The sequence below is a fragment of the Amia ocellicauda genome, chromosome 19 (genome assembly GCF_036373705.1).
Source record: "Amia ocellicauda isolate fAmiCal2 chromosome 19, fAmiCal2.hap1, whole genome shotgun sequence".
In the NCBI taxonomy this organism is placed as follows: Eukaryota; Metazoa; Chordata; class Actinopteri; order Amiiformes; family Amiidae; genus Amia; species Amia ocellicauda.
In genome coordinates, this window is record NC_089868.1 from 26603643 (window position 1) to 26625686 (window position 22044).

General features: G+C 50.1%; 2 protein-coding genes across 3 annotated transcripts; both read left to right on the forward strand.

Moving 5' to 3' along the window:
- Nucleotides 1-5370: 5370 nt before the first annotated feature.
- On the forward strand, nt 5371-10248 carry LOC136714613 (cysteine-rich motor neuron 1 protein). Its single transcript, XM_066692202.1, has 6 exons — nt 5371-5855; nt 6585-6821; nt 7777-7935; nt 8252-8419; nt 8799-9041; nt 9794-10248. The coding sequence occupies exons 1-6, from the start codon at nt 5627-5629 to the stop codon at nt 9844-9846; spliced, it is 1089 nt and encodes a 362-aa protein (XP_066548299.1). The 5' UTR covers nt 5371-5626; the 3' UTR covers nt 9847-10248.
- A 5308-nt stretch (nt 10249-15556) lies between these two features.
- On the forward strand, nt 15557-21906 carry LOC136714313 (vesicle-trafficking protein SEC22b). Of its 2 annotated transcripts, XM_066691728.1 has the most exons (6): nt 15557-15749; nt 16823-16834; nt 17133-17242; nt 19216-19376; nt 19494-19640; nt 20986-21906. In XM_066691728.1, exons 1-6 carry the CDS (start codon nt 15675-15677, stop codon nt 21138-21140), a joined length of 660 nt encoding a protein of 219 aa, XP_066547825.1. In that variant the 5' UTR covers nt 15557-15674; the 3' UTR covers nt 21141-21906. The 2 variants fall into 2 exon arrangements, with proteins under 2 accessions (XP_066547825.1, XP_066547826.1); XM_066691729.1 differs by lacking the exon at nt 16823-16834 and having other exon boundaries at nt 15558-15749.
- The last annotated feature ends 138 nt before the right edge of the window (nt 21907-22044 follow it).

Consider the following 22044-nt stretch of genomic DNA (forward strand, 5'->3'; position numbering starts at 1 on the left):
CATGTCTGTGTCTGTTGTGTAATGTGTGGATGTGTGTGTGTGCTAACTGACTCGTCTGCAGTTGTTATTGTGATGATGATGAGTAGGATACATTTCTGTGCAGACGCTCTTAGCCAAGGCGATCTTACAGGATACAAGAGCGAAACTGGAGTGCAATAATACAGTGCATGATTACAGCTCAGGCATCATACAATTACACAGACTTGCAGGTCCAAAGACAACCGTTACCAAATGGGAAGAGCCACTCGTCTGAAAACATGTACCAAAGCTGCCCAATAGGGGCCCTGCTGGGAGGGGAGTGCCTGTGCAGCGTCTCCTCCTCACCGCAGCAGCCTCACATTTCTTCTGTCTCTGCCGTGAGTCACACAAATCTTTTGATTGACTCTGAGCTCTCTTTCCTCTCTGAGGGGGTGGGTTTTGTGCAGTAGTTTCCTTGCACATAGAGCTGGCTTTGGCTCCTCTGCAGAGATCTACTGTGTGAATGACCTCGTTGTACCATCTCTTCAGTGATTCTCGAGTGTGTGCTGGAGCTCAGCGGCTGCTGTCTCCACAAATTCTTGGATCCACAGGAGAGTGTCTCGCAGAGACTCGATCCGTGCATCGAAAGCTCCATTCTCAACTTCGATGCATAGATATCAAGGTCAAATCCATGACGTCGACACATCGATACCGATCTCGCCCCGGAGGTGGATGCAGATTCGGGATCTGTTGTGAGGAGCTGGGAGGAGAAATTAAGGATTTAAGCTCCTTTTTGGATAACTTTTTATAGGGGCCATCTACATTAACATCTTCTCATCTTAGAGGTGAAGGGGATGCAGAACCCCTCCAGGACGTCCGCAGGTGACTGCGGAGGCAGAGGGTCAGCACACTCATCTGCCAGTTCCACCAGAGTGTCTCCACAGATGAAGCAAGGATGTCCGTCCGGCGCATGTTCTATCTCGGGGGGTATCCCAGCTAAAGAGCAATTGGATTCGCTCCCCTCTATGCAGTCTCTCCCCGAGATAGGCGAAGCACAAGCTCACACGGAGCAGAGGTCTCTCAAACCCACGCAATTGGTGGTGTTCTTGGGATTGCGGTTCGACTCCGTAGCGATACTTGAGCCACTGAAGTCTTGCCTCATGCAATGCAGAAAAGGCTCGACTCTCCGGCTACATTACTTTCAAAAACTGTTGGGACTGTTGGCAGCCGCCTTGAAAATCCTTCCCCTTGGACTCGTGACAATGTCTCCGCTAAATCGGTGGGAAAACGCCTACGGGCTGCACCCAGCAAGACACAGACACTGCCGACTGACCGTGACCCCAGCGTGCAGTAAGGCACTGGATTGGTGGCAGAATAACAGCAGTTTACGCCTCGGATCTCCGATTGGCTGCCCTCACCGGAGGAAAGTCATCACGACAGAAGCCTCCAACTCCAGCTGGGGCGCAGTCTGGAATGGGATCGGGGTACAGAGGAGGTGGAGTGGTCTCTGATAATCCTCCCACGTCAATGCACAGGAGCTGCAAGCTGTGTCACTGGTGCTGCCCCACTTCCAGCACGTCCTTTCGAACAAGCATGTCTCAGTTTGTACACACCGCACGACAGTGGTGGCTTACATCATCCACCAGATGGGGTATGTGCACTGCATCATGCAGCGTGCAAACTTCTCCTGTGGGCCTGGGACACTCTCTGATCAATCAGGGCAATACACCTGCCAGGTGTGTCCAACACAGCGGTGGACCTCCTCTCTCAGGGAGGACCGGATAGCTTGGAATGGAGATTTAATCCTCAAGTAGAAGAGTAGATCTGGGAGACGCTGGGATGAGCTCGAGTCGACCTCTTTGATACTCAGGTAACGACTCAGTGCCCCTGTGCTGAAAGCAGGAGGGGTCCCCTGGTGTAGATGCCTTGCTCACCGGTGGCCTCAGGAATTGCAATACGCCTTCCCCCCACTGCCACGTTCTCCTGATCGCCCCCCAGTGGTCGAGACAGTTATGGTTCGCCACTCCACCTGTGCAAAGACTAGCTGAGTCAAGCGGACGGACTCCTGTGGCACCCCAACCCAGCACAGCTGCAGTTGTGGTGGGACCGTGTTCCCTGTGAAGCCGTCCATCAAGGTTCTGGGGATCACGATCGACAGGACCAACACGGGCACCCGGAGCTGGGAGGAGGCCTTATCCAAGGTCCAAAGGAAGATCAACGGCTGGAGCACAAGGACCTTGACGATGGCTGGTAAGGTGCTGGTCGTAAAGGCCATCCTCTTCCCGATACTCCTCTACGTAGGAATGATCTTCCCCCCAGACAAGGTCATCGCAAAATTAGTGACCCGAATTATATTTCGGTTTGTCTGGGGGAGCAAAATGGAGAGGCTGAAAAGAGTGCAGATGGTGAAGGGTACCCTGGATGGAGGCAGGGGGGTCCCGGACGTTGTGCGGCTGATAAAGGCGCATGGGCTGGCCTATGTGGTCAAGAACATCCAGGCTGCTGGCAAGAAGGTGAGTTTTATGAACCGCTTTTATTTTGTCAGCAGCCTGAGACCATTTGGCCTCTGCGCCATGGATAACACCAGGCCGCACTCGTGGGATCCCCCGCCGTTCTACAGGGCGCTCCGAGCCTTTGCGCTCGAAGTAGGCCTCCATAAAGTCGTGCTGGCCTCCTGGGATTATAAGACCATCTGTAGCCAGATGAGATCTACCCAGGAGACCAGCCGGATAGAAGATTTCCCTCCCGAAACCTGCCGGTTTATCTGGGCTAACGCTACGCACGTTTGCCTCACAAATACGCAGAAAGATGTCTCCTGGATGGCTGTGAGTCGGTGTCTCCCCACCTGAGTGTTCATGCACAGAAGGGGCATAGCTCCTTATGACACCTGCCCCTATAAGGGTTGCCTGGGGAAGGAGACGGAGGCTCACATCTTTAGAGAGTGCCCCTCCGCCCATAGGGTCTGGCTCCTGTTTTCTCCGTTCCTCCACAGGTTTGCCGTTCCTGCGCGGGCGACCGCCCAGCAGATCTTGTACGGTCCTGCCAGGGGACTAACATCTTCTACCCTGAGGTGCTGGTGGCGTGTCGTCTGCGCAGTGAAGCAGGCCCTGTGGGAGGGACGGAATATCTGTCTATTCAATAAGCAGGAGCTGGACCCGATTGTCATCGCGCGGAGGGGCATGGTGCTCGTGAGGGACTACGTCAATCTGGAGGTCCATCAGAGGGGCAAGGAGGAAGCCTATAAGAACTGGCATATACAAGATCTGGGGGAGCTCAGGATCCCATGATGGGACCCACCTCCGGGGACGGTCAGTTCCCCCTGCTGGAGCCCAAGTCCAAGATCTTTTAACCATTTTATGGATGATTGTTTTTAAAATGATTTTTAAAATGAATCTTAACTGTTTTTAAAGATTTAGTTGTTTTTAAATCACTAATTGTATAGGTTTTTTTTTGGTTTAGTTTTGTTATATTTTTTTGTCAAATACATTGTCCGTTTTGGATTTAATTTTAAATGCATTGGACCTTTTTTGTTTGTTTTTTATTTTTACCTTTTTAATTGTTTTTTTATTTTGTCCAATGCATTTTCAGTTATTTTCAATGTATTTGACTTTTATGTTGGTGAGCAGTTTTGCTTTAATCACGTTTGTTTTGTTGTTTTGTGCACATGTTTATTTGAAGTTAATTATTTTGTTTTTCGTTAAATCACAAAGATTTTAAAAATTTTAAATGATTTTAAGAATTGATTTTAAAAGTTTTTAATCATAAGTATTAAAAATTTGAATTGTTTTTTTATGTAATGTAAAATACTACACACAATAAAACAGTATTCTCTCGCTTAAGGTTTCCTTCCTTTTAGCGATAACTTGAGCAAGGAGACTCAGTGCCTTGTCTGTGGATAAAGCCTGTCTGATCTTCTCTGGAAGCAACGACAGGGTCACACTGGGGACGAACCCGGCCATCCTACCCACGGTTGTGTCGGTGGTTCACATCAATCAACTCTCGTCCTGGAGTGATTCCACACCCCTCCACACGTGTCGGATGAGGACCGCAGACTTCACACACGGTGTACTGCTGGGACCTGCTCCGGTCGTCAGACTTTCACAAGGTTCTACTGGCTGTATATTGCAGACCGGCACGCTCTGCTCTGGGCACTCGGGTACTGCAGGCGGCTCGCCCTCCGGCGCCACGAGGCTCTGCTGTGCTTGCCGTGATGGGACTGGGCTTGAATCAGGTGTCCGGACTGGCTGTCTTTCGACTTTATCATTATTATAACCCTGGTTCCCTGAAAAAGAAATGACCATTACCCTTCAGTCCAGTCCAGCAGAGGAATGGTGCTGCAACAGTTAAAGAGTTTGAGTTGTGTTGAGGGGAGAAGAGTCCAAAATCATCCAGAGGGATGTAGTGGGAAAATTGACTTTTATTATTTTCTTTATATTATTCATTGTTTCATGTTGTTCATTTAGCAAATCATTAGTTTGCCTTTTACTCTTTTCTGGGAGCTGCTTTAATTATTAGTTTGTTGATGCATTTTGGACAGTGGTTTCGTACCAAATTCAGAATCTACAGAAATCTACCAAAGTCGTGTGACCCTGTCTCCGCCTCAGGGTTCATTGTTTCTTGAATTGGATACAGCTCCTGTCGGAGAGTGTGCTTTAACCAGCCATTGTCTTCTGGATACTTAATCAACGACTGTATTGTCATGGCATGCAGTGAGCTGAACTGGTATAACTGCACTGAACTTGTATAACTGGATTTGATTGAGATGTAAACACTTCCGACAGATTACCTGTTGTCTATCTGAATATGCAAAAAGGCTCTAGTTCTTTTCCTCACTTCCTGAGAGAGGCACTCCGGGTTCACCTGTATTTATGTTTTCTGAATAAACGTATCACTTCTTCATCAGTGTGTCCTGGGATTTACTGAAACCACTACAGGGAGCTGCTCGGTCAATCAGAAGGAGTTCATCACAAGCAGCTGCCCAGAAGAGGTCCAAGAGGCGATCTCAAGAACAGTCTTAGAGAAGATGCAAAGTTCAGGCACTGTTATGGAGAGGAGACAGGAGGGACATATAACAGGCCCGCATGTCTGTCCCATGATGAATGGAAGCTCAGTTTCTGGAAGACCCACATATGTTCAAACCGGGGTGAAATGAAGGCGTATGTAATTTCAATATCAGGGGGCTTGTATGATGTATGGAGCCCAAATTGCTGGTGGAAACTGGTTCTGCTCAGACCCTGCTTTCCTGGGTCTCAGGGTTCGACTACAGTTCACAGACACACAGCGCAATACATGCAGTTGTTCAGGGGGCTGACGGCCTGCATTCCTGGCCTCAGGCTGTGAGCCGGGGGGGTGAGGGGCGCTAACTGGGAAAACAACACGCAGGGAGTAGCCTTGTTCAGCCGTGTCTTGGCTGTGTGCTCCTGCGGCCCGCCCCCCCAGCTTTCTGAACTGTCTCTCTCTCTCACTCTTTCTCAGAATCGTTTCTCAGACTGTCTTTCTCACTCGTGTCTCTCAGACTCACGCACACACTGAAGACGGGACACTTGGTGCCGAGACACTAGACTCCAGAGCGAAGGGCTTCCAGGGGTCCCACTGCCTCTCCATCGGTGCTTCTTGGACCGGACCAGGAGTGTCGTCTGTGGACCAGAGCGGACTCCCTCAGGTCACCATGGCTGGGGATCGCTCCCTGCTGCTGCCGTGTCTGCTGTACCTGTCCCTCACCGCCGCCCCCCCTGACGCTCAGGCTGTCCCTACGGGGGGCCTCGTCGGGGAGGGCAGTAGTTGCGGGGGGGTGCTGGGCTCCACTGGTAGGGGGGCGCGCTGTGAGCCTCACCTCGCCTGCCTGTCCGCCATCCACTCCACGCCTGTGGAGCCCCCCCTCACTGGAATGTGCCTACGTGAGTGTGTTTAGTGTGTGTGTCTGTGTCAGTGTGTCTGTGTGTCAGTGTATGTGTGTGAGTGTGTGTGTGTGTCTGTGTCAGTGTGTCAGTGTGTGTGTGTGTGTGTGTGTGTCTGTGTCTCTGTGTGTGTCTATCTGTGTGTGTGTGTGTGTGTGTCTGTGTCAGTGTGTCTGTGTGTGTGTGTGTGTGTGTCTGTGTGTGTGTGTCTGTGTCAGTGTGTCTGTGTGTGTGTGTGTAAATTATATCTCAAATACAATTAGAGATATTTAATAGTTTTATTGCAACTTTTATTTATCTATTCCATTTGTTCTCCTTTACTATTTTTATTAGCTCTATTGTTTTACCTTTTCTTATTTACTTCTTACTGCATCTTGTCTTGTATCTCCTTGTTTTCACTGTTCATTGTTGATTGTGCAGCACTTGTGTTTGATAAGTGCTACATAAAGTAAGTTATTATATCTCAAATTCAGCGAGTTATCTCATTTCAAGCTTCAAGATATCTCATATTGGAGCTTTAAATGAGAAATCTTGAATTGCATTTGAGATCCTGAAATTGAGATAATCTGAGATATCTGTGGTTCAATTTAAGATACTTCACCTGTATTTGGAGAAATCTCTATCTGGCAGTTTGGCCACAGTGTGTCTCTGTGTATATGCGTGTGTCTGTGTTTGTGCTGTAAATACCACGCAAACATCAACAGTAAGTCTCTCTCCTCATCCCTGAAGCCCCCCCACCACGGCAGGACTGCGCCTCCAGCTGCCCCCACTGCCCCAAGATGCGGACCCCCTGCCCAGGGAGATATGCGGTGGACCCCTGCGGCTGCTGCCGGCACTGTGCCCGGCAGAGAGCAGAGGTGTGCGGGGGCCCGTCTTGGCAGTATGGCTACTGTGACACGTACCTGACCTGCGCCAGCATCAACGACACCACCCCCATCAAGATCCCCAACACCGGCGTCTGCAAAGGTGGGTTGTAGGGGGACGGGGGGATCCACAGTCCCCATTGGCCACAGGCCACACAGTCAGTCACTGTATCAGCATTTACACGGCCATTTCTGATCCGGATCAAGAGCATCGGTAGCATTTGATCCTGGCACTGTAAACGCTTGGCCGGCTCTAGTCCCAGCATACACTGCTGCGGCTTGTGTTTCAGAGATGGGGCAGATGAACGGCCTTCACATCAGTGGAGCAGATAGGAGATCACTTCCCTACTGCCTCTATTATAAATACAATACTGTTACAACTAACACTAAATGGCTTGTAACTTTATGTTAGGAAAAATATTTAATTGTATTTTTATCTTCAATGCTTCGGTTGGGAAAAAATATGCAAGTGCGTTGGGTTTACTTGTTATAATAATTCGTAATTAGATAAAGACAGTTTTCGATATAGCTCTGTGTTCTAAAAGACTAATTTATTATATACATATAATGAAGTTTGTACTTACAAGCTAGTGTGTCTGCGGTTGTTTAAAGACCTGCACTGTGGCACAGAGAAGAGACCCTTCCCTACTTCCCGTATTGTAAATAAAATATTGTTAAAATTAACATTAAATGGCTTGTTACTTTCTGTTAGCATAACATATATAATTGTATATTTATTTAAAATGCTTCGGTTAAGAATAAATACATAAGTGCGTTGGTTTTACTTGTTAGAATTCGCAGCGAGATAAAACAACATTTTTGATATAGCCGTGTTATAAAGGACTAATTTAATCTATGCATATAATGAAGTTTGGATTTGTGCGCATGTGAGACCCCTATGGCGGCTGAAAGTTAATGGCCTTGTAAATGCACCTATTAAAGTTTCGGGACAGGGGTGTGTGCTGTGCTCTGTGTGTGTGTGTGTGTGTGTGTGTGTTTACTGTGTGTGTACTGTGTGTGTTCCTGTGCAGCCCACTGACTGTGCCCCCTGTGTACAGAGCTGCCCGGGGTGAAGCGGGACCCATGGGAGGACGATCTGTGCCCGTGGGTTTGGGGCTGCGGTGTGAGGGTTGGCAATTGTGACTGTTACTCTGAGCAGACCTGCTTTGGCTCCTTCACCTACAGCAGTTATGAGAAGTGCTGGGAAGTACTGAAAGGTCAGCGCACTCATTCTCCACTGAGCACACACTACACACTCACTACACACTGACTGGACACTGAGTACACACTGGCTGGACACTCACTAAACACTGACTACACACTCACTGCACACTGACTGGACACTCACTACACACTGACTGGACACTGAGTACACACTGGCTGGACACTCACTAAACACTGACTACACACTCACTACACACTGAGTACACACTGACTGGACTCTCACTACACACTAAAAGAACACAGACTGCACACTGACTGAACACTTACTGTAGATTCCCCTCCTCCATCCCTCTCTCCCCTCCCCTGCAGAATTTATGGACTACGATCCCACTCTTCAGCAGAGTGAGACAGAGAGTAAGCCTGTGCCGTGTACTCACCAGAGGTGTGAGCTGACAGAGGGTCGCTGTGTGTGTCAGGAGAGGAGCTGCTTTGCCCAGCCACGCCTCCTCACTGTGGACGAATGCGAAGACCAGCTGTGTGAGACACACACACACACACACACACACACACTGACACAATCAAACTGACACTGACATAATCACACACAATGACACACTCACAGTGACACAATCACACTGACACAATCACACACAGACACTAACATAATCACACACACACTGACACAGACACACACACACTGACACAGACACACACACACACACTGTCACAATCACACTGACACAATCACACACAGACACTGACATAATCACACACACACTGACACAGACACACTGACACAATCACACACAGACACACTCACACTGACACAATCACACTCACACAATCACACACTCACACGCCGATACGCCAGCAGTTAAGAAATTCGAGTGAATGTGTCTCCCTGTCTGTCTGTCAGTGCTTGAGCAGTGCCGTAACATCAGTTGCCCGACCAAGACGGTGCCGTCCTGCCCGCTGGACTCCTTCCTGACTAAAGCCTACACGCCTGTAGGGGACTGCTGCCCCCTGGTGCCCAGCTTCTGCACCTGTGACTTTAAGCGCTGCGCCAGCCCCTCCTGCCCACCCGGTTGGCACAGCCAGCTCATCTCCAAGGGCACAGGGGTCCCTGGGAACTGCTGCCCCCTTTACCAGTGCACTGAAGGTGAGGAACAGACACACACACAGACACAGACACACACGCATGTGTGACGGTACTCTTCTTGCGTTATGTATGGTTTTTAATAAACAGCAACAGGACTCCAGCATGTACCACCAGTCATTGCTTTACTGGATGATCTGGTCAGAAACAAAGGAAAGGCAAATGACAGGATGCAGCCACAGACCATCACCTCTGCATACATACACTGTACAAAATACATGAGACTCCATTACTGACGCAATCTCGCGCTAGCTAGCAATCTAAAAACAAGGATATTCGACAGAATACACATGCACAAAATGCCACATCTCATGCATAACATAATGGAAATATTTACAAACAATATTATCAACACAAATCTGATCTTAGGAGTATACAATTAAATGTTTATGTACAGTGCCTTGCAAAAGTGAACACTGGTTTGGCGCTTGCAGACTGAGACGATTCTAACTTAAACACCGCCCCTCATAAGCAGGCCACACAAATCAGCCAATAATACACAGTGTATGGCAGATGAAGGCGGTACAAATGAAACACAAAATCCCAATAGTGCAAAATAGAGTGACAAGGGGAATCACCTATACAACAAATCACCACTTCTGTTACACATGCACGCTCATACACACACACACACACACACACTGACGTGGCTCCAGTCAGGGACATCAGACAGCAATCAGCACACCTCCTGTGGTGAGGAAACATGTCCAGGTAACAGGAGTAAACTGGCCCCCTGTCTGTCCATGGGCTCTCAGGTGAGGTCACAGAAGGAGGAGGAAGAGGAGGAGGAAGAGGAAGAGGACAGTGAGACGCTCACTCTGGAGGACAGACCAGGAGAGAGAGAGAGAAGGAGAAGGAGAGAGAGAAGTGAAAGGGAAAGAAGGAGCTTCTACAGCCGACACTGTATGTAGGGGGTCTGTGCTCACCCTGTGTCTAGCAGACATCAATGTTACCGTCCTGCGGGGCTGTAGCTGAGAAGGACAGAGACGGAGAGATAGGGTACGGCACAGTACAGCACACTGCACTCCTCTAGAATGGCACAGCGCACTATATCACAGCACAGTCTCATGGAAGACAACACTTTGTAACACAGCTTAGCACAGTGTAGTGGAGCAGAAATCACCCCTGCTGCCTCTCTGTATCCCAGTCATGTGTCTCGTGTCACTGTTACATCACTGTATTTTAAAATAAACACTTTTGCGATCATTCATTTTGTATCGTTGCGGTTTGATGTCAACACAGAGGTGGAGAATTCAAAATTGTGCTCACAGGCAGGATCACCACCAAGTTAACCCAAAACAAACAAGAAACCTGCAGTGGAGCCTCTAGGTGGCATATCCCACTGCTGACACCATATGTACGGGATGGCCAGGAAGGGAGGCTCAGAGACAGAACCAAGCTAATGAAAACAAGACTTTTATTCACAAAAACACACAATAGGCATGAGGGCCAACCAAAAAGACTCGTAACACAAAGCAAACTACACACAGGCTGGACCAAGTCTTCACTGTGGGGACAAGAACAAAATACAACACAACACCCACAATTAACAAACCAACTTCCTCCCACCACCTGACTGTGCGGCTGAGGGCTCCTTTTATAGCAAGTGGCTGGGGTTGATTGATCAATTAAGGTCAATCACCCCAACCACCTGCAGTCCATGAGCAGGCAGGGAGGGACCATTAACCCCCTCCCTGCCACAGTCCCACTACTGACACCAGTGTAACGAGACTCGATGCAGCAATAACAGACGCTTTATTACTCGGACAGAAGCACAGGAACAGGAGCACAGAATTGGCTTTAAGCTGACTGACTCAACCAGAGCACCACCATTTATTAACTAGCACCCGGGATTGGCCCCCGGAAGTAACACACACTGAACAGTTACATGCACATAACCCAGGAACACATACCCCACATGGCCCCCCAGTCCCAGATCGATACAATATACTGAGTTCTGGGAAGTGTATGTGGTAAAAACGTCTTTCATAATAACACTACCAATAATTGTAATTGATTTTTCAATGCATATATGAAGTCGAGCTTCAGGGAGATATTCTGTAAGTGCCTTTTTATATTTTATAAACGTTTGAGAACTGAACTTATTACTCCTTCGCTGGGAGTCGTGCTGCTGTTGAGCAATGCTGCTGTTGCTCAACTCCAGATGTCAAAGGGGAAGTGGTCTTCTCCAGATGTGCCAGAAGAAGAATGATGATGCGTCTTTTACAACAACAACAGCAGCAAGCTGTCCGGTGAGCTGGACAGAGACCGCAGAGCCCGGTGAGCTGAACAGAACCGCAGAGCCCGGTGAGCTGGACAGAGACCGCAGAGCCCGGTGAGCTGGACAGAGACCACAGCTGAGGAGGAGACTGGCAGACAGATTGGGAGCCAGGTCTGCAAGAAAAAGAAAAGCAGTGTCTTTGCAGCAGTCCAGTCCAGTCCAGTCCAGCAGGGGAATGGTGCTTCAACAGTTAAAGAGTTTGAGTTGAGGGGTGAAGAGTCCAAAATCACCCAGAGGGAGATGCTCGGCCAATCAAAAGGAATTTATTACGAGCAGCTGCCCAGAAGAGGTCCAAGAGGCGATCTCAAGAACAGTCTTAGAGAAGATGCAAAGTTCAGGCACTGTTATGGGGAGGAGACAGGAGGGACATATAACAGGCCCGCATGTCTGTCCCATGATGAGTGGAAGCTCGGTTTCTGGAAGACCCACATATGTTCAAACCGGGGTGAAATGAAGGCGTATGTAATTTCAATATCAGGGGGCTTGTATGATGTATGGAGCCCAAATTGCTGGTGGAAACTGGTTCTGCTCAGACCCTGCTTTCCTGGGTCTCAGGGTTCGACTACAGTTCACAGACACACAGCGCAATACATGCAGTTGTTCAGGGGGCTGACGGCCTGCATTCCTGGCCTCAGGCTGTGAGCTGGGGGGGTGAGGGGCGCTAACTGGGAAAACAACACGCAGGGAGTAGCCTTGTTCAGCCGTGTCTTGGCTGTGTGCTCCTGCGGCCCGCCCCCCCAGCTTTCTGAACTGTCTCTCTCTCTCACTCTCTCTCAGAATCGTTTCTCAGACTGTCTCTCTCACTCGTGTCTCTCAGACTCACGCACACACTGAAGACGGGACACTTGGTGCCGAGACACTAGACTCCAGAGCGAAGGGCTTCCAGGGGTCCCACTGCCTCTCCATCGGTGCTTCTTGGACCGGAGCGGACTCCCTCAGGTCACCATGGCTGGGGATCGCTCCCTGCTGCTGCCGTGTCTGCTGTACCTGTCCCTCACCGCCGCCCCCCCTGACGCTCAGGCTGTCCCTACGGGGGGCCTCGTCGGGGAGGGCAGTAGTTGCGGGGGGGTGCTGGGCTCCACTGGTAGGGGGGCGCGCTGTGAGCCTCACCTCGCCTGCCTGTCCGCCATCCACTCCACGCCTGTGGAGCCCCCCCTCACTGGAATGTGCCTACGTGAGTGTGTGTCTGTGTGTGACTTTGCGTGTGTGTTTTTCATGTATGTGGGTTTTTCTGTGTGTTTGTGTGTCTATGGCAAGCCATATTGTAATTTCGAGATATCTTGAAATGGAGTTAGTTGGAGATATCTGCGATTCAATTTAGGAATATAAAGGACTATAATTTAATCTATGCATATAATGAAGTTTGGATTTGTGCGCATGTGAGACCCCTGTGGCGGCTGAAAGTTAATGGCCTTGTAAATGCACCTATTAAAGCTTCGGGACAGGGGTGTGTGCTGCGCTCTGTGTGTGTATGTGTGTGTGTGTACTATGTGTGTCTGTGTGTGTACTGTGTGTGTCTGTGTTTGTGTACTGTGTGTGTTCCTGTGCTGCCCACTGACTGTGCCGCCTGTATGCAGAGCTGCCTGGGGTGAAGCGGGACCTATGGGAGGACGATCTTTGGGGTTTGGGGCTGCGGTGTGAGGGTTGGCAATTGTGACTGTTACTCTGGACAGACCTGCTTTGGCTCCTTCACCTACACCTTCCAAAGATCTTAAACCTGTCTAATAGAGGGATGGGCCTTGCCTTGCTCACTCTCTCTCTCTCTCTCTCTCTCTCTCTGTCAGACAGACAGACGCACCAACACACACCCACCCACACACACATGCACCAACGTGCATGCGCGCGTATACACACACACACACAATCACCCCCACCCCTCACCCCCGCTGCCTCTCTGTATCCCAGTCATATGTCTCGTGTCACTGTTACATCACTGTATTGTAAAATAAACATTTTTGTTTGTGATCATTCATTTTGTATTGGTGCAGTTTGATGTCAACACAGACTGTGGGGACTATGGCATCTGACGCAGAGGTGGAGAATTCAAAGTTCACCACACAACGCCTCACTGTGTTAATAGGCTATCACAGCACACCACGTGTCACTGTGTTACAGTTATAGTAAGTCAATGTGAACGAAACTGTGGTCCACGTGACCAACACCAGAACCTAGACGAGCAGAACAGACACGTTTCTGCAAAACTGCAGGTCATTTATGGTCGCTTTCACACAAAATGCAAATGCAAAGCACACTGGTGCAAAACAGTAAACACAACTCACTACAAAAGACACAAAAATCAATTGGGTAAGTAATAAAATCAGATCATTTTTCACAGTCGATAACACAGACTCCCACACGTGTGAATCTCTACTGCACATGTTCAATTGTTCAATCAGCAGTCAGTCCATAATCACATATAACAGTGAGTTGGTGTTGGCATGAAATGTAGCAAAGTCAGAAGACAAAGACAAGACAGAAAGAGGGAACACAGCCATGAGCCCTGAGAGGAGAGGGGTGCGTGTTCGCGGTGACACAGCAGCTCAGAGGGGAGACACAGAACACACGTTTCTAGTGACATGTGTGCCACTAGCGTTGACCATGTGATAAGCATGGCCTTTCAATGTGAGAGGCTGGGCAGAGGGTGGATTACTTCACTGTATTATAGTACTATGTACATGTCAGGAGTTTCTCTGTCATCCTCCTTGACCATTTAATTAAAGCCATTTATAGAAGTGAAAAGACAACCCGCTCTGGTGGCCGAGGAAGAGTCTACAACCCTGAGCAGGAGGCGGCCATTGTAGATACAGTGTTTTCACACAACTCAGTGTGCTTGAGGGACATCCAGTCTACAAATACACAAGAACATCAAATATTTCAGGATGTACAGAGTGTCAGTCTGGCAGCTGCTGACCAGGTCTAGACACTAAGGATGAAACAGCTGCACAGGTCCCTGACAGGAACAGAGACAGAGTGAAGAGATGAGGCTCCAGTCTGTACAGGTCAGGCTCATCACACTCATGCATTTCCTCACAATATTAAGTGTCAGTTACAATGGCTGCCCATGTTCATGTTGCGTGTCTCTTGAGGCAAATGTGTTGCCACCTGTATTCATATACGTGATTCAATTTGCCCAGAGTGAGCAGATGTGGGAGGAGCTCACTGGTCACAGAGCCACAGTCAGTGTTCAGGCCAGAGAGGTGGGATATTGCCAGGTATGCAGCATCTCAAGAGAAGGTGTTCTTTACGGTTAGACCAGACACCACAACTCACCTGACTGCATCCCGGCCGCTTGCTCAATTAATTGAACCCCTGAAGAGAGAGAGCTGCTGAGAAACTTAGCAATTGCTTTTTTGTATACTGCCATAACTATCAGCTTGGTACTGAGTATCTTCAGAGGACTTATGTTATATTTACTTTAAGGAGGTGGACAGCCTTCCATCATGGTGTGTCAACAACAATTTGGAGCTTAACACGGTGAAGACTGTTGAGAGCTGTCTCGGGTCTATCCAGACCAGAACAGCTAGACACCAAAACAGCTTTTACCCCAGAGCTGTTACTTTTATCAATAACCATTCCAGAAAGAACTAATATGCCGACTTTATGTATCACAATAGCATTTTTCGTGTTTATTTATTCATTGTCATCTGACCAGGCATTGTGTATTTATGTTGTGTGTTGTTTTTTCCGTGACCATTTTCACCAAGACAAATTCCTAGTGCATGTGTATGTACCATGGCAATAAAGTAAAGTAATTCTAATTTAAAGTATTTCCAGCTTCATTTAACGTATCAAGAACATTACTGTAACTGAATATAATAAAATCTTTTGTCAGCGTACATTTTGCTGTTGAGTGAGATTGTTTCTACTTTGGTCTTTGGCTCACGCTGGGGTGAAAGGACTATTTATTCTTTATTTTACAAACAAGCAGAAGACAGGCAGAGCAGTACAGGGTTGACCAAGTCATACTGAGCTCATAATTAGTGTGTATTGTGCCATTGTGAAGAGGCTGATGGAAAGAACTTTTCATTCGATGACAAATTGTACTATTTTGATGGACTGGTTAGATTTTGTGACGTGTATTTGCGGTTTTGAGGTTCTGAGTGCATTATGCAAAGGAACATCCGGGGCCCGGAACGAGGTGGCGGCGGAGGAGCAGGACGGGGCGCAGGCGAAGGCGCAGGCGCAGGCGCAGGAGGAGCAGGCGGGCCGGACGGGTTTGAGCGACGCACCGCCGGCGCTTCCGGCCAGCTCAGCCCGTCCGTGTTGTCAGCGGAAGCTCTTCGGCCCGACACGGCAGCGCGGCGCAGCTCGGATCACATCGGCCCGCTTCGTGTGAAAACCAGACCCTCGTCGAGATGGTTCTGCTGACGATGATCGCCCGGGTGGCGGACGGGCTGCCGCTGGCCGCCTCGATGCAGGAGGACGAGCAGGTACGGACCGGTCCGGCACCGCGCTGCACACACGTATTATTATTACATTCATTTGACAGTCCGGCCCAGGCTGGCTGTGTCGGCTCCAGGGCTCGGGGCAGGCCGTCATTGTGCACCAGACACTTTTAATTGTTAATGATCATAGCACTCCTCATATCGCACAGTAAAAATAATATTCGTGGTGGGAGTGACGATGACTGGTTCTACAGAACCAGACCCGGACAGGAGCTCAGTACCGCCGCATTGATCCGCTGGTTTGAGCCGCTTATGGGTCCGATCAGGCGGGGGCTGCTTGGTTGGCACTGAGGGGGACGGACGTGTAAAGAGACGTGTGTGAGGACAGACACACAGACACTCACACTGACAGACAGACACTGTGTCTCTCACACACACACACACAGACACACTCACACACTCTCATACACAGAGACACACACTCACACACACACACACACACACACACTCACACACAGAGACGAACTCACTGTCTCACACACACTCTCATACACAGAGACACACACACACTCTCATACACAGAGACACACAGACACACACACTCTCAGACACACACAGACAGAGACGAACTCGCTGTCTCACACTCTCACTCTCAGACACACACACACACACACAGACACAGAGACACACACACACTCTCATACACAGAGACACACACACTCTCAGACACAGAGACGAACTCACTGTCTCACACACACACTCACACTCTCACTCTCAGACACAGACACAGAGACACACACACACACACAACTCACAGACAGACAGACAGACACTCAAGCCCACCAGGACAGATCCAGTATTTTCTAAACCCTCGATTCAATGCAGACAGAACCCCCACGGTGGCGACTGTTGTGATGAGTGACATCATCAGTGTGCGCCCAGGCAGTGTTGTGGTGTGGTAGTGGACATGTCATTCGAGCCTCTGTGGGCCGCGGGTCCGTGGCGTTGTCATGTTGCCCCGCCCTGCACAGTTGGTTGGTTTCTGAGCTTCTTTCAACCCCCCCCCTCTCTCTCTCTCTCTCTCTCTCCCTCTCTCCCCCTCGCCTGCTCTCCTGAAGGGAAGTGAAAAGGTGCGTATCCCTTCTTCTCTTCATGTCACCGTCAGCAGATGGGGGGGGAGGGGGGGAGCAGTGTGTGAACCTGATTGATCTGCACCCCCAAACTGTGTTAGAGGACTGTGTATGATTGTGTGTGTGATAGGAAGGTATGTTCTCACCTTGCATAATGTAGTCCAGTGAGTGCATTAGTGTGTGTGAGAGAGAGAGAGAGAGAGAGAGAGAGTGAGAGTGAGAGTGAGTGAGTGAGTGAGTGTGTGTGTGTGTGTGTGTGCTGCAGTAATGTACAGTGTTGTGTAATGTGTGTGTGCAGTCGGGCCGGGACCTGCAGCAGTACCAGAGCCAGGCCAAGCAGCTGTTCCGCAAGCTGAACGAGCAGAGCCCCACGCGCTGCACACTGGAGGCAGGGGCCATGGCCTTCCAGTGAGTACAACTACACTACACTGCACTGCTCTACACTATACTGGACTGCACTGCACTGCACTGCACTGCACTGCAATACACAACACTGCACTGCTCTACACTGCTCTACACAACACTGCACTGCTCTGCACTGCTCTACACAGCACAACACTGCACTGCTCTACACAACACTGCACTGCTCTGCACTATACTGGACTGCAATACACTACACTGCACTGCTCTACACAACACTGCACTGCTCTACACTGCACTGCTCTACACAACACTGCTCTACACTGCACTGCACTACACAACACTGCACTGCTCTACACTGCACAACACTGCACTGCTCTACACTATACTGGACTGCAATACACTACACAGCACTGCTCTACACTACACAACACTGCACTGCTCTACACTATACTGAACTGCACTGCACTGCAATACTCTACACAACACTGCACTGCACTACACAGCACTGCTCGACACAACACTGCACTGCACTGCTCTACACAACACTGCACTGCTCTACACAGCACTGCTCTACACTGCACTGCTCTACACAACACTGCACTGCTCTACACTGCTCTACACAACACTGCACTGCTCTACATTATACTGGACTGCACTGCAATACACTACACAACACTGTTCTACACAACACTGCACTGCTCTACACTGCACTGCTCTACACAACACTGCACTGCTCTACACAACACTGCACTGCTCTACACAGCACTGCTCTACACAACACTGCACTGCTCTACACTGCACTGCACTGCTCTACACAGCACTGCTCTACACAACACTGCACTGCTCTACACAGCACTGCTCTACACTGCACTGCTCTACACAACACTGCTCTACACTGCACTGCTCTACACAACACTGCACTGATCTACACTGCTCTGCACTGCAATACACTGCACTGCTCTACACAACACTGCACTGCTCTACACAGCACTGCTCTACACTACACTGCACTGCAATACACTGCACTGCTCTACACTGCACTGCACTGCTCTACACAACACTGCACTGCACTGCTCTACACTGCACTGCACTGCTCTACACAACACTGCACTGCTCTACACTGCACTGCACTGCTCTACACTGCTCTACACAACACTGCACTGCTCTACACTATACTGGACTGCACTGCACTGCAATACACTACACAGCACTGCTCTACACTGCACTGCTCTACACTGCTCTGCACTGCACTACACAACACTGCACTGCTCTACACAGCACTGCTCTACACTGCACTGCTCTACACAACACTGCACTGCAATACACTGCACTGCTCTACACAACACTGCACTGCTCTACACTGCACTGCTCTACACAACACTGCACTGCTCTACACTACACTGCACTGCTCTACACTACACTGCACTGCACTGCTCTACACTGCACTGCACTGCTCTACACTGCTCTACACAACACTGCACTGCTCTACACTATACTGGACTGCACTGCACTGCAATACACTACACAGCACTGCTCTACACTGCACTGCTCTACACAACACTGCACTGCTCTACACAACACTGCACTGCTCTACACTATACTGGACTGCACTGCACTGCAATACACTACACAACACTGCTCTACACTGCACTGCTCTACACTGCACTGCACTGCTCTACACTACACTGCACTGCTCTACACAACACTGCACTGCTCTACACAACACTGCACTGCACTGCTCTACACAACACTGCACTGCACTGCTCTACACAACACGGCACTGCACTGCTCTACACAACACGGCACTGCACTGCTCTACACAACACGGCACTGCACTGCTCTACACAGCACTGCTCTACACAACACTGCACTGCACTGCTCTACACAACACTGCACTGCTCTACACAACACGGCACTGCTGTCCGCTGCACTACAGTTGTTCTACAGTTGAGCAGAGTGACGCAGTGAGGGTGCTGCAGTCCCATACTGACACCCTGCCTGTGCCCTGTGCCTGGCAGCTATGTGATCGAGAGGGGTGTCTGCTACTTGGTGCTGTGTGAGGCCGGATTCCCCAAGAAGCTGGCCTTCGCCTACCTGGAGGACCTGCAGGCCGAGTTCGACGAGCAGCACGGCAAGAAGGTGCCCACCGTGTCCCGGCCGTACTCCTTCATCGAGTTCGGTGAGTCCCCGGGACCGAGACTGGCACAGACTGACTGCGTGTGCGTGATCAGACTGTGAAGCGCGTGCGTGTGTGTGCACGTGTTCAGACTGTGAAGCAGGTGTGTTTGTCCCTCAGACACCTACATCCAGAAGACGAAGAAGCTGTACATCGACAGCCGCGCGCGAAGGAACCTGGGCAGCATCAACACCGAGCTGCAGGACGTGCAGAGGATCATGGTGGCCAACATCGAGGAGGTGTTGCAGCGTGGAGAGGCGCTGTCAGGTAACGCACTGTAGACGCACTGTACACACTGCAGACACACGGCTGTACACACTACACAGTCAGGTCAAGTAGTAAAGTCACCGTGGTCCGAGTCTGATTCACCACGCTCCGGGTCCGGGTCCGAGTCCGAGTCACCATGCTCCGGGTCCGGGTCCGGGTCCGAGTCCGAGTCCGAGTCCGAGTCACCACGCTCAGAGTCCGAGTCACCACGCTCCGGGTCCGGGTCCGAGTCACCACGCTCCGGGTCCGAGTCAGAGTCTGAGTCACCACGCTCCGGGTCTGAGTCCCCGCGGTCCGTGATTTGAACAGCACTGCGCCTGTCGAGTCGCAGTCTACACTCGGAGCAGCAGCGGCCGTCCACAGCGCTCAGTCGCCCCCGTGCAGGGGTGTGAACCTCCGTTTAAAACGTTTATAAAACAATATTTATATTTATTCACTGTTGTAATTGTGATTCTGCAAACACACCAACACAATTCACGCGCGCACACACACACAGACGCGCACATGCACACACACACACAGAGGTGCACACACAGACGCACAGACACACACACACACAGACACACACACACACACACACAGACACACACACACACACAGGTGCACACACAGACACACGCTCGCACGCAGACACACACGCACGCACGCACACACACACACACAGGTGCACAAACAGAGACACACGCACGCACACTCACACACACAAGTCTATCACAAAGTCCCACACATTCCCCATCACCCTGCAGTGACAATAATGGTTTGTTCGTTTGGGCGCGTCGGTGACCCGTCCATGTTTTGATTTTTGTCTACACCTGCCCTGTGTACCTGGTTTTTCCAGCTTATTTTGAGCCAATTAAAAATATCTACTGCATTACATTGTGTGAAATAACTGCGACCAGTGCCATCGTTGGTTTAAAAAAATACAAATAATGTTGCGTTATCAAACTACTGTAAAATGCATGAATGTACTCATCAAATGCATCATTTATTTATTCATGGAGAGTTTATTGAGTCGGAGTGTTAAATGTGACTGACTGTGGCCGTTAGACACAGGAGCTCACGGCGGTCTGTCCCGCCTGTCCACTGCTGACCACCGTCATCGCAACGGGACAGGCGTACTGTCGTCTCCTCCCTGCTGCTCCCGGAGTGCAGCACAGAAGACATACACCATGCTGTACATACTACACACATGACACACTATTGTACACACAGCGATACTCACTGTGCGCTCTGTGCAGAGACACAGACACTCTGAGATAGGAAGTGCATGCAGTGTATATTTATTCTTCATCCTCCTCTCCTCTCCTCTCCCTCCCCTCCTCTTCCTCCTCCTCTCTCTCCCCAGCTCTGGACTCGAAGGCCAGTAACCTGTCCAGTCTGTCCAAGAAGTACCGCAGCGACGCCAAGTACCTGAACACGCGCTCCACCTACGCCAAGCTGGCTGCCGGCGCCGTCTTCATCGTCATGCTCATCGTGTACGTGCGCTTCTGGTGGCTCTGAGGGGGGGAGGAGGGATGGGGAGAGGGGGGAGGAGAGAGAGGAGGAGAGAAGAGAGGAGGAAGGCAGGTAGGGGTAGTGAGACCATGTGACTCGCGCTCCCCTCTGTATAAATAATATAAATCTCTATGTAATTATTTTATTTCATGATTTATTTTTGCTGATTTTTATGAGCCGCACCGACGACCCTCTCGTTGGGTGTACGGTGAGAGCGCGAGTGTCAGTGCGTCGGCCCCTGCACACAAAGGTTGAAAGCGAAAGCGCAGTTGTGCAGACAGGCCGCTCCCCCATCACTGCACTGGTTCTGGACAATCCCGTTCCTCAGTTGTCCCCCGCCCCCCGCAGGACAGTGCGTTGTGTTACAGCAGGGGAGGGGTGCTGTCTGTCTGTCTGTATCCGTCCGTCTGAGGAGCGCCTCCTCGACATGTCTTAAGTCTGGATTCCTGGGTCACGTGACTTTTCTGGTTTTGTTCTTTGCCTCCCGTTTGGAGTTGGGATGCCTCAGTGTGTGAGAGCACACCCCAGTCCTGTAACACGTGTGTGTGAGCGTGCGTGTCTTGTGTGTGCGTGTGGGGGCGGCAGTGATTTAATCATTTACTAGCAATAACTGCTGTGTCACGCACTCGGTCTCTCTGTGTCTTTGCGTGTGCGTGTTCAGTGTGAGGGAGGCTGCGAGTGTCCTATGGCTCAGTGTTGGAGTGGTTGAGTGTCTGTGTTCAGGACTAGGCTGTTAACTGCTTTGACCAGGAATAAAGATGTTAACACTGTACGCTGGAGTTCAGAGTGTTGTCTGTCTCGCCTCACTTACACCCACAGATATGCCCCACCTGCTGCAACACACAAGGCAAAATCCCCCCCCCCACCACAGACACACACACCTTTACACTTCAGGGAAACAAACAGACAC

What these genes read in the sequence shown, in the direction of transcription:
- LOC136714613 (XM_066692202.1), top strand. Translation starts at nt 5,627, where the DNA reads ATGGCTGGGGATCGCTCCCTGCTGCTGCCGTGTCTGCTGTACCTGTCC. An exon ending in CCTCACTGGAATGTGCCTAC is followed by an intron (nt 5,856 to 6,584) that starts GTGAGTGTGTTT and finishes TCATCCCTGAAG; the next exon opens with CCCCCCCACCACGGCAGGAC. An exon ending in CCTTTACCAGTGCACTGAAG is followed by an intron (nt 9,042 to 9,793) that starts GTGAGGAACAGA and finishes ATGGGCTCTCAG; the next exon opens with GTGAGGTCACAGAAGGAGGA.
- LOC136714313 (XM_066691728.1), top strand. Translation starts at nt 15,675, where the DNA reads ATGGTTCTGCTGACGATGATCGCCCGGGTGGCGGACGGGCTGCCGCTG. An exon ending in GCAGGGGCCATGGCCTTCCA is followed by an intron (nt 17,243 to 19,215) that starts GTGAGTACAACT and finishes TGTGCCTGGCAG; the next exon opens with CTATGTGATCGAGAGGGGTG. An exon ending in GCGTGGAGAGGCGCTGTCAG is followed by an intron (nt 19,641 to 20,985) that starts GTAACGCACTGT and finishes CTCTCTCCCCAG; the next exon opens with CTCTGGACTCGAAGGCCAGT.